The following is a 12,850-nucleotide window of genomic DNA, read 5'->3' on the forward strand; positions in this document are numbered from 1 at the left end:
AGTAGTGAGGTTGGGGATGGCATCAAAAAGGAAATTAGGCAGGCAGTGACTAGTGGAGTGCCACAGGGCTCAGTGCTGGGACCCCAGCTTTTTACAATATACATCAATGATTTGGATGAAGGAATTGAGTGTAATATCTCCAGGTTTGCAGATGACACTAAACTGGGTGACGGTGTGAGCTGTGAGGGGGATGCTAAGAGGCTGCAGGGTGACTTGGACAGGTTAGGTGAGTGGGCAAATGCATGGCAGATGCAGTATAATGTGAATAAATGTGAGGTTATCCACTTTGGGGGCAAAAACGCGAAGAAAGAATATTATCTGAATGGTGGCAGATTAGGAAAAGGGAAGGTGCAACGAGACCTGGATGTCATGGTTCATCAATCATTGAAAGTTGGCATACAGATAGAGCAGGCGGTAAAAAAGGCTAATGGTATGTTGGCCTTCATAGCTAGGGGATTTGAGTACAGGAGCAGGGAGGTCTTACTGCAGTTGTACAGGTCCTTAGTGAGGCCTCACCTGGAATATTGTATTCAGTTCTGGTCTCCTAATCTGAGGAAGGACGTTTTTGCGATTGAGGGAGTGTAGCGAAGGTTCACCAGACTGATTCCCGGGATGGCTGGACTGACATATGAGGAGAGACTGGATCAACTGGGCCTTTATACATTGGAATTTAGAAGGATGAGAGGGGATCTCATAGAATCATACAAGATTCCGACAGGAGGGGACAGGTTAGATGCGGATAAATTGTTCCCAATGTTGGGGAAGTCCAGAACCAAGGGACACAGTCTTAGGATAAGGGATAGGCCATTTAGGACTGAGATGAGGAAACTTCTTCACTCAGAGAGTTGTTAACCTGTGGAATTCCCTGCCGCAGAGTTGTTGATGCCAGTTCATTGGATATATTCAAGAGGGAGTTAGATATGGCCCTTACGGCTAAGGGGATCAAGGGGTATGGAGAGAAAGCAGGAAAGGGGTACTGAGGGAATGATCAGCCATGATCTTATTGAATGGTGGTGCAGGCTTGAAGGGCCGAATGGCCACTCCTGCACCTATTTTCTATGTTTTCTATGTTTCTATGAGTTTAATCTACATATAGATTGGGCTAACCAAACTGGTGGCAATACAGTGGAGGAGGATTTCCTGGAGTGTATAAGGGATGGTTTTCGAGACCAATTTGTCGAGGAACCAACTAGAGAGCTGGCCATCCTAGACTGGGTGATGTGTAATGAGAGAGGATTAATTAGCAATCTTGTTGTGCGAGGCCCCTTGGGGAAGAGTGACCATAATATGGTAGAATTCTTCATTAAGATGGGTAGTGACTAGGGTCCTGAACTTAAAGAAAGGTAACTTCGATGGTATGAGACGTGAATTGGCTAGGATAGACTGGCGAATGATGCTTAAAGGGTTGACGGTGGATAGGCAATGGCAGACATTTAAAGGTCACATGGATGACCTTCAACAATTGTACATCCCTGTCTGGCATAAAAATAAAACATGGAATGTGGCTCAACCGTGGCTAACAAGGGGAATTAGGGATAGTGTTAAATCTAAGGAAGAGGCATATAAATTGGCCAGAAAAAGCAGCAAACCTGAGGACTGGGAGAAATTTAGAATTCAGCAGAGGAGGACAAAGGGTTTAATTAGGAGGGGGAAAATAGAGTATGAGAGTAAGATTACAGGGAAAATGCAAAAGCTTCGGTAGATATGTGAAGAGAAAAAGATTCGTGAAGACAAATGTAGGACCCTTGCAGTCAGAATCAGGTGAATTTACAATGGGGAACAAAGAAATTGAACAAATACTTTGGTTCTGTCTTCACTAAGAAAGACACAAATAACCTTCCAGAAATACTGGGGGACCGAGGGTCTAGCGAGAAGGAGGAACTGAAGGAAATCCTTATTAGTCAAGAAATTGTGTTCAGGAAATTGATGGGATTAAAGGCCGATAAATCCCCAGGGCCTGACAGTCTGCATCCCAGAATACTTAAGGAAGTGGCTCTAGAAATAGTGGATGCTTTGGTGTTCATTTTCCAACATTCTATAGACTCTGGATCAGTTCCTATGGACTGGAGGGTAGCTAATGTAACACCACTTTTTAAAAAAGGAGGGAGAGAGAAAACGGAATTATAAACCGCTTAGCCTGACATCGATAATTGGGAAAATGTTGGAATCAATTATTAAAAATGTAATAGCAGCGCATTTGGAAAGCACTGATAGGATCGGTCCAAGTCAGCATGGAAGTAAGTTTTATTTCACATGATCTCACTACTTGTTGAATAACTTTGTTAAGTTTTACATCAGAATGTTTTACTCTGCTGAAACCTTTATTGTATGTGATTGAGAATTTCCATAGTATTGAGAGATATTTTTAAAAAATGTGCTGAATGTTGATGTAATTATACACTTGGGAGCTTAATACAGAAAAAAATTCTCTGCTTAAATGCTTAATGTATATAAGGAAATGATTGAATTATTTTATAATATGGTATCTATTGACAGCATTACCTCTCTAAGGTGCAGTTCTTCTAGGGCAAGACAATAAAACCTGCTTTTATATAATCTACAAATACTGTAAAACCAGGGAGATATATTCGTGTTGGTAATGTGCTTCATGGAATCATAGAATCCTAGAAGTTTACAGCACAGAAGGAGGCCATTTCGGCTCATCGTGTCCGTGCCGGCCAACAAGAGGCTATCCAGCCTAACCCCACTTTCCAGCTCTAGGTCTGTAACCCTGTAGCTTACGGCACTTCAAGTGCACATCCAAGTACTTTTTAAATGTGGTGAGAGTTTCTGCCTCTATCACCCTTTCAGGCAGTGAGTTTCAGACCCCCGCAACCCTCTGCGTGAAGAAATTTCCCCTCAAATCCCCTCTAAGCCTTCTACCAATTACTTTAAATTGGTTGTTGACCCCATCTGCGAAGGGAAATAGGCCCTTTCTACCAATATATCTAGGCCCCTCATAATTTTATACACCTCAATGAGGTCTTCCCTCAGCCTCCTCTGTTCCAAGGAAAACAAATCCAGCCTATCCAATCCATCTTCCTAGCTAAGATTCCCCACTCACGGCAACATCCTCGTAAATATCCTCTGTACCCTTGCCAGTGCAATCATGTCCTTCCTGTAATGCTTCAGATTTCCTGGAAGATTATTTCACAAAAAAGCCTTCATATTCATATCAAGGATTACTTAAATGTTAATGTAAGTAAAACATAGGAGATGTTATTTGTTGTGTATCTGTAAAGCACGCACTCCCATATTCCGCCACCAGGGAGCGCATCCCCTGAAGTCCCAAGGGATCCCAGCATCCCTTGGGAGCACTGTATATAAGCGGGCCCCGAAGGCCTGTTCCTCACTCTGGAGTGTTTTAATAAAGACTGAGGTCACTGTTACTTTAACCTCTCTGTGTGCAGTCTCATCTGTGTTAGGAACACAATAACTGGCGATGAGTATACGAATCCAACGCAAAGATGCAGCAAACTGTGGGCATCCTGCAGAAGTTCTCGGAGGGGGAGGACTGGGAAGCCTATGTCGAACGGTTAGACCAGTACTTTGTAGCCAACGAACTGGACGGAGAAGGAAGCGCTGCAAAAAGGAGAGCGGTCCTCCTCACGGTCTGCGGGGCACCGACCTACAGCCTCATGAAGAATCATCTGGCTCCGGTGAAACCCACAGATAAGTCGTATGAGGAGCTGTGTATGCTGGTTTGGGAGCATCTTAATCCGAGGGAGAGCTTGCTGATGACGAGGTATCGTCTCTGGCACTTGCCAGCGATCTGAAGGTCAGGAAGTGTTGAGCTATGTCGCCGAGCTAAGGCGACTTGCAGGAGAATGTGAGTTTGATGGCTACTTGGAGTAGATGCTCAGACTTTTTTGTACTGGGCACTGGCCACGAGACCATTCTACAAAAACGTTTGACTATAGAGACACCGACCCTGAGTAAGGCCATTGCGATAGCACAGGCGTTTATGTCCACCAGTGATAATACCAAACAAATCTCTCAGCACACAAGTGCTAGCAATGTTCATAAAATAACTGGAACTGTGTTTGCGAGCAGAAATGTACAGGGCAGAAACCATGAGTCTGCAACTGCCAGCAGGCCTCAGATGACCCAGGTGACTCAAAGTCCGCAACAAAGGATGAATGCAAGGCAATTCACACCTTGTTGGCGTTGTGGAGACTTCCATTCAGCGTATTCATGCCGCTTCAAAGGGTATGTTTGCAAGAGCTGTGGAACAATGGGGCACCTCCAACGAGCTTGCAGATGAGCTGCAAGCTCTGCAAAACCTGCTAACCACCACATGGCAGAGGAAGATCGGTCCATGGTGGATCAAAGCAATTTCAAGCCTCAGAGAGAGGAAGCAGATGCTGAAGTACATGGGGTGCACACATTTTCGACGAAATGTCCACCTATAATGCTAAATGTAAAATTGAATGGCTTACCCGTAGCCATGGAACTGGACACTGGCGCCAGCCAATCCATCATGAGTAAAAAGATGTTTGAGAGACTGTGGTGCAACAAAGCACTCAGACCAGCCTTGAGCCCCATCCACACGAAACTAAGAATGTGCACCAAATAACTCATCACTGTCCTGGGCAGCGCCATGGTCAAGGTCACCTACGAGGGAACGGTGCACGAACTGCCCCTCTGGATTGTCCCGGGCGATGGCCCCACACTGCTTGGAAGGCGCTGGCTGGGCAAAATCTGCTGGAACTGGGATGACATCCAAGCGTTATCACATGTCGATGAGGCCTCATGTACCCAGGTCCTTAACAAATTTCCTTCCCTTTTTGAGCCAGGCCTTGGAAACTTTTCCGGGCGAAGGTGCGGATCCACTTGATCCCAGAGGCATGACCCATTCACTACAAGGTACAAGCGGTACCTCACATGATGAGGGAGAGAGTGGAAATCGAGCTGGACAGACTGCAATGCGAGGGCATCATCTCCCCAGTGGAATTCAGCGAGTGGGCCAGCCCGATTGTTCCAGTACTCAAAAGTGATGGCACGGTCAGGATTTGCGGCGATTATAAAGTAACTATTAATTGTTTCTCGCTACAGGACTAATACCCGCTACCTAAGGCAGATGACCTATTTGCGACGCTGGCAGGAGGCAAGACGTTCACCAAGCTCGACCTGACTTCGGCCTACATGACGCAGGAGCTGGAGGAGTCTTCGAAGGGCCTCACCTGCATCAACACGACAAGGGACTGTTCATCTATAACAGATGTCTGTTTGGAATTCGGTCGGCTGCAGCGATCTTCCAGAGAAACATGGAGAGCCTACTCAAGTCGGTACCACGCACGGTGGTTTTTCAGGATGACATATTGGTCACGGGTCGGGACACCGTCGAGCACCTACAAAACCTGGAGGAGGTCCTCCAGTGACTGGATCGCGTGGGGCTGCAGCTGAAGAGGTCGAAATGCGTCTTCATGGCAACAGTAGTGGAGTTTTTGGGGAGAAAGTTCGCAGCGGATGGCATTCAGCCCACAGACGCCAAGACAGAGGCTATCAGGAACGCGCCCAGGCCACAGAACGTCACAGAGCTGCAGTCGTTCCTGTGACTCCTCAACTATTTTGGTAAATTGCTACCGGGGTTAAGCACCCTCTTAGAGCCCCTACATGTGTTATTGCGTAAAGGTGAGAACTGGGTATGGGGAAAAAAAACAAGTAATTGCTTTTGAGAAAGCCAGAAACATTTTATGCTCCAACAAGCTGCTTGTATTGTATAACCCATGTAAAAGACTTGTGTTAGCATGTGATAGAAACATAGAAACATAGAAAATAGGTGCAGGAGTAGGCCATTCGGCCCTTCTAGCCTGCACCGCCATTCAATGAGTTCATGGCTGAACATTCAACTTCAGTACCCCATTCCTGCTTTCTCGCCATACCCCTTGATCCCCCTAGTAGTAAGGACCTCATCTAACTCCTTTTTGAATATATTTAGTGAATTGGCCTCAACAACTTTCTATGGTAGAGAATTCCACAGGTTCACCACTCTCTGGGTGAAGATGTTCCTCCGCATCTCGGTCCTAAATGGCTTACCCCTTATCCTTAGACTGTGACCTCTGGTTCTGGACTTCCCCAACATTGGGAACATTCTTCCTGCATCTAACCTGTCTAACCCCGTCAGAATTTTAAATGTTTCTATGAGATCCCCTCTCATTCTTCTGAACTCCAGTGAATACAAGCCCAGTTGATCCAGTCTTTCTTGATAGGTCAGTCCCGCCATCCCGGGAATCAGTCTGGTGAACCTTCGCTGCACTCCCTCAATAGCAAGAATGTCCTTCCTCAGGTTAGGAGACCAAAATTGTACACAATACTCCAGGTGTGGCCTCACCAATGCCCTGTACAACTGTAGCAACACCTCCCTGCCCCTGTACTCAAATCCCCTTGCTATGAAGGCCAACATGCCATTTGCTTTCTTAACCGCCTGCTGCACCTGCATGCCAACCTTCAATGACTGATGTACCACGACACCCAGGTCTCTTTGCACCTCCCCTTTTCCTAATCTGTCACCATTCAGATAATGCGTTGTTGTACGGAATCGGGTGTGTATTACAACAAGCAAACGTTGCGGAGAAGTTGCAAGCTGTCGCCTATGCTTCCAGGAGCTTGTCTAAGGCCGAGAGGGCCTACAGCATGACTGAGAAAGAGGCATTAGCGTGTGTGTTCGGGGTAAAGAAAATGCATCAATACCTGTTTGGCCTCAAATTTGAGCTGGAAACCGATCACAAGCCCCTCATATCCCTGTTCGCTGAAAACAAGGAGATAAATACTAATGCCTCAGCCTGCATACAAAGGTGGGCACTCGCGCAATCAGCATATAACTATACCATCCGCCACAGGCCAGGCACTGAGAACTGTGCGGATGTTCTTAGTCGGCTACCATTGCCCACCACGGGGGTGGAAATGGCGCAGCCTGCAAACTTGTTGATGGTGGCGCAGCCCGCAGACTTGTTGATGGTCATGGAAGCGTTTGAAAATGATAAATCACCTGTCACGGCCCGCCAGATTAGGAGTTGGACCAGCCAAGATCCTCTGCTGTCCCTAGTAAAAAAAACTGTGTACTGCATGGGAGCTGGGCCAGCATCCCCGTTGAAATGCAAGAGCTAATCAAGCCGTTCCAGCGGCGAAAAGACGAGCTGTCCATTCAGGCAAACTGCCTGTTGTGGGGTAACCTCGTAGTGCTACCCAAAAAGGGCAGGGAGACGTTCATCTTGGATCTCCACAGCACACACTCGGGTATAGTAATGATGAAAGCTATAGCCAGATCCCATGTGTGGTGGCCCGGTATCAACGCTGACTTAGAGTCCTGTGTACGGCAATGCAGGGTGTGTGCTCAGTTGAGCAACGCGCCCAGAGAGGCACCACTAAGTTTGTGGTCCTGGCCCTCCAGACCTTGGTCGAGGATCCATGTCGACTATGCGGGCCCGTTTCTCGGTAAAATGTTCCTGGTGGTGGTGGATGCTTTTTCAAAATGGATTGAATGTGAAATAATGTCGGGAAGCACTGCCACCACCACCATTGAAAGCCTGAGGGCCATGTTTGCCACCCACGGCCTGCCTGACATACTGGTCAGTGACAACGGGCCATGTTTCACCAGTGCCGAATTTAAAGAAATCGTGACCTGCAATGAGATCAAACATGTCATCTCGGCCCCGTTTAAATCAGCCTCCAATGGGCAGGCAGAGCGGGCAGTGTAAACCATCAAACAGAGCCTTAAACGAGTCACAGAAGGCTCACTCCAAACCCACCTGTCCCGAGTACTGCTCAGCTACCGCACGAGACCCCACTCGCTCACAGGGGTGCCCCCGGCTGAGCTACTCATGAAAAGTACACTTAAAACCAGACTCTCGCTGGTCCACCCCAACCTGCATGATCAGGCAGAGAGCAGACGGCAGCAACAAAATGTAAACGATGGTCGCGCCACTGTGTCACAGGAAATTGATCTGAATGACCCTGTGTATGTGCTAAACTATAGACATGGTCCCAAGTGGATCGCGGGCACGGTGATAGCTAAAGAAGGGAATAGGGTGTTTGTAGTCAAACTAGACAATGGATAAATTTGCAGAAAGCACTTGGACCAAACGAGGCTGCAGTTCACAGACTGCCCTGAACAACCCACAGCAGACACCACCTTTTTCGAGCCCACAACACACACCTAAAGGATCAACGACACCACCTCGGATCAGGAAATTGAACCCATCACGCCCAATTGGCCATCAAGGCCAGGCTCACCCAGCATCCCTGCAGGGCCAACAATACGCCAGCCCAGCGAGGGCACAGCCAACACACCAGAACAGACATTTGTACCGAGGCGGTCCACCAGGGAAAGAAAGGCTCCCGACTGCCTCACCTTGTAAATAGTTTTCACTTTGACTTTGGGGGGGAGTGGTGTTGTGTATCAGTAAAGCATGCACTTCATATTCCGCCACCAGGGAGCGCATCCCCTGAAGTCCCAAGGGATCCCAGCATCCCTTGGGATCACTGTATATAAGCCGGCCCCTAAAGCCTGTTTCCCACTCTGGAGTGTCTTAATAAAGACTGAGGTCACTGTTACTTGAACCTCCCTGTGTGCAGTCTCATCTGTGTTAGGAACACAATGCTATTAAAATAAAAGATCTGCAGCTTTTAAATGTTAAGTGTCATATGCTGGAATAAAATAAACATTATTTTGACTGAATTATGCAGGTGAAAGCTCGACTGCAGAAAATGGGTGCAATCCAACCAATGAATATCTTCTTGCGTCAGGAAATTGATCGGATGCAACGTGTTGTTGCACGAGTTAGGAGTACACTGACAGATCTGAAATTGGCTATCGATGGTAAGCTTTTATTTCCATTATAGCGGAAAGAGAAAGCTTGAATAATATTAAATCTGAATCTGTAGACAATCATTACCTGAGAGGATCATGGGTTATTTGATTAGAGTTTTTGAAAATGCAGAGTTCTGACTGCCTGAATGCCATTCTCTCATCGGAACCTAGAAAATACTGGACGAAAAAAGGCCAAGCCCCATCTAGTTCCCCGTCTACCATCCAAGTAGTCACGTGATCCAACGATAATAGAGTTGTTGACTTTCAAGCTACTTTGAGGACAGTTGGGCCCAATTGAGTTTACCTACATGAAATGCACTCGTAATATACGACTGGTAGTCAATCAACAACTTCCTTTAACAGATTAGTGGCTCGGGCATGGGCTTCAATACCAAGAACACTAACCATTCCTAGCAAATAACGATGACCGCATAATCTTTTGGGCCATATCCTTTATTTAAATGCCTGTATAATTGAATGGGGAAAGAAGGTATTTGGGTTTAACCAAGGATTGCAAGCTATGAGAAACCTGGGATCCAAGTTGTTCAAAGACAATATGTTGCCCCCATCTGAAGATTAACGTTAAGTTTGTGGAGCTAACTATGTAGTGATTTTTAAAACTGGAAAGCTCCAAAAAGAAATCATTAGTTAGAAATGTGTTGGGAAAATAGGAACAATTTTTGTCTGTATTTCACCAGGACGTGAGAGCAGCAAGCTAATTTAACCAAGTTAATAAATTTAATTGTTTGCAATATTTGCTTTGTTGCACGACATCTGTCATTAATTTGATTAAAAATCAGGTTATGTTATGGGGAAAGAAATAGCAAGCGTATGTTATTCCACCAATGTGGATAGGTTGTTGTTGTATAGCTGACAAGGAAACTCTGAGACGTGAGGTGACAGCTGCTGGAGGAGTTTATCTGGTGGTTGGATATGAGAACACGGACTCAAAATATCAAAGGCTCATGCCTACGGTGATTGAGTTGCAGAGAGACTAGCAGCTGCTGCTGAACCTACAACTGGTAGAAATGCAGTGTGATGGTATGTGTCCACGCTGTGGTCAGGAGGATGCTGGCAATAACATTTTTTATGCTGAGCTATGCTACTCACCATGCCACTTGTAAGGAACTCCTGGTAACTGCTGTCCACCTAGCAACTGCTCACACCCACACATGTCAGACTGCAAACTATTGCCCTCTCCATGTTTGCTGTCAGTGCTGTTTCTATATTAGGTGATCATGTTGTGCTTTAAGAAAAAGTATAGGGGGTAATTTTATTCCACAAAAACAGGTGGGGTCGGGTTGGGTGGAATTTAAAAATGTTAAATATCTGTAACCTGATCCCAATTCGCACACTTCCGGCTTTAATGGAGGTGGTGGGACCGGGAGCAGGTAACCAACCCACTCGCAGGAGGAGGATTAGTCATTTAAATATTATAATACGGCAGCTAAATGGAGACAAGGATTGCTGAATCCAGAAGGTGATTGCCTTTACACTTGCCTGCTGGATCCGATTTACCTGCTTCACCAACCCACACCCCTCGCATTCGAACACCGCTCCAACCCTTCCGATCTCCCACTCCTGACTCTTCCGATCTCCCCTCAACCCTTCCGATCATCCCTCTGGCCCCTGAACCACAATCGTCCCTTGACCCTTCGCCTCGGATCTTACCTCTGGCCTCCAATCTCCCCCCATCCCGGCCTTTCTGATCCATCCCTCCCTTCTCTCCACTCGTCTGCTGCGACCCGGTGCCAGTGGTATACCCGCCCAATTCATGGTGCTCCTAAGATTTTGGCCATTAATTTTAATGGCTGGGAAATTGGGAGCTTAGAAAATCAGGCACACTGACCTCTCCACTGGATTCTCCAACCTGTACTCTTGTCAAACTGAATACCAAGAGTGGAGTCTCACTTTTTCAGGACTGTTAACTTTTTCAGGGTTTTGTTTCAAAAGGAAGGAAGGAGTAGCAATATTGGCATAAATAAAAAATAAGCATCTAGAATACATTATGGAGCAAAATTGCCCTGCATCCCGCTTGAGGCAGGACTTCCTGTGCCTGATGCCACTGAATTGGGCATACCACCCCTCAAAGGAAGTGGAGCGCTTCAACGCTCCTCCCTTTTGCTTAAAGGTAAGGAGCCGCTGCGCACTGTGCAAGGCATCTGATGGCTTCTGCCCAGCACCCAAAGTGGAGCGCAGGGCTGCATGATGGCGGCCCAGACCATGCCTAATACAGGTAAGTGAGCCGACCCGAGAATCGGCCAAAAATCTAACATGGCGGCGCGGGGCACTGGCGACCTCCCCTTTAACTTCCGCCCTGCAAGCGGAGTTCATCCAGCGACCTGCGAGTACCAGCTTCGCGTGACGCAGGGCAATATTCCCCGCCAACGGAAAGAGTTGGCGCACAGCATTGAGGGGTTGCCACACGCGGCGATGATGTCATCGCCATTTGTGCTGCTACTCGGGGCGCTACCCTCCTCCGTAAACTCCCAGGCAGTTTCCCGGAAGCTGGTAGCGCCCCTTCCCTCCCCACCCCCTGGGTGAAAAGTGTCTTGACCCCCGGAGGCGCTAACAGGCCTCTGAAAAAGGGGCAATTTTGCCCCCTATGTACTTTTGTAGCGGTTGTTATTTAAGTAGTACCCAAATTGATTTGAACAAATCCATTCTGCATGTTTCGTGAAGTTGAACAACAATAAAGAAACAACCGGTTATGTTGCTAATCATTACATGGTGTTGAAAGTATTAACCACTGACACTGAATAGAATACACAAACAAATCAAAATGGCCGCAGAAGGTTTAAGACTACCTGAACAATTACAAGAAAACAACAACATCGGCCCGGATCTTACGGTGCTCCCGAAAGCACATGCACAGCTAATGCTGTAGGAGCCTTCAGAATGGCCTCGCAAGTTCCAGATTTCCGCCTGAGCAAAAACTTGGAACTTGCAATCTGTCAAGTTTTGCTTGGACAGACCACCATATCCGCTACAACATCACTTTTGCTGCCGCAGGATTGGGCTATGTGCCCAGCAAATGCCCACAAAACCCTTATGCCTGATAAAAGCAGGCTTAGGCCTTCTCTTACCAGCATAACAGTGAAAATAAATGTTAAAATAATTTTTTTTTAAATGATTTAAACATTCACATAAATTAAAATTAGGTTTGATAAATTTTGGCCTGTTCTAAACTGTTTAAATTTATTTTTCAAAAAATTTAATCTTTATTTTAAATGCTGAATTAAATGATCTTTTAATTAATTTTAGTTAATTAATTTTGAATATGTCACCATTTATTTTGATTTGAGTGATGTGAAATTTTATTTATTTGCGGCTTTCTTTTATGCTTATGCTTATGCTTATTCCGTACATAAATGGAATCCCCATAAGCATCATAGGAATCCCCTTTTTGATTTGTTAGCCTGGCCCACATGATCCCAGGGATGCTTGCAAGAGATGAAGCCATTCCTGGAGATTTTTAGGCTACCATTAGATAGGTTTGACTTGGTGATGAGCGACACTGTAGCAGTTTGGATGGGACATTAATGCCTAGATTTACCTTAACTAGCCCTGTGAGGTTATTGAACCTCTTCCAATACTGTGTGGCAGTTCTTGGGGTGGTGAAAGTATTGCTGAATGCCTCTTCTACCTCCCTCCATGCAATCTACACCATTTTGTTACGTGACTTCCTGCCCTCAGTGCTCAACAATCTTGCTCTTCTGACCCAACTTTTGCCAAAAGGACCTCTGCAGATGTGTCCAAGAATCTGCAGGCTCTTCCAGTTGCTGATATCCCCAAGACTACTGTTGCATCTGCCATTCTTGCATAAAGTGTTCCTCCCCTTTAACTGGCTGCAGTCATTTCCCTACCTCCTATCGGCAATAAACTAATTGGGAGCGGTGCTACCAGTCCAAATCCACCCTGCATGGCAAATGAGGGGTGAAATTTTGGTGTGTTAGCTGCAGATTTACTTGGGTGAGATGGGGGGGAGGAATAACGGGATGGAAATTCAGCAAAGAATGTTAATGGCCCGAAAATTGC

At 46.3% G+C, this 12,850-nt stretch overlaps 1 protein-coding gene across 3 annotated transcripts in view; it reads left to right on the forward strand.

Moving 5' to 3' along the window:
* dnah5l (dynein, axonemal, heavy chain 5 like) overlaps positions 1-12,850 on the forward strand; it is a 618,296-nt gene that overhangs the window by 558,718 nt on the left and 46,728 nt on the right. For all 3 annotated transcript variants that reach the window (XM_070881289.1, XM_070881290.1, XM_070881291.1), the window contains one exon: positions 8,689-8,821. In XM_070881289.1, the coding sequence (XP_070737390.1) occupies positions 8,689-8,821 (133 nt within the window). The remainder of the gene's footprint in view (positions 1-8,688; positions 8,822-12,850) is intronic.

This window comes from Pristiophorus japonicus, chromosome 5, assembly GCF_044704955.1.
Source record: "Pristiophorus japonicus isolate sPriJap1 chromosome 5, sPriJap1.hap1, whole genome shotgun sequence".
NCBI classification, from domain to species: Eukaryota; Metazoa; Chordata; class Chondrichthyes; family Pristiophoridae; genus Pristiophorus; species Pristiophorus japonicus.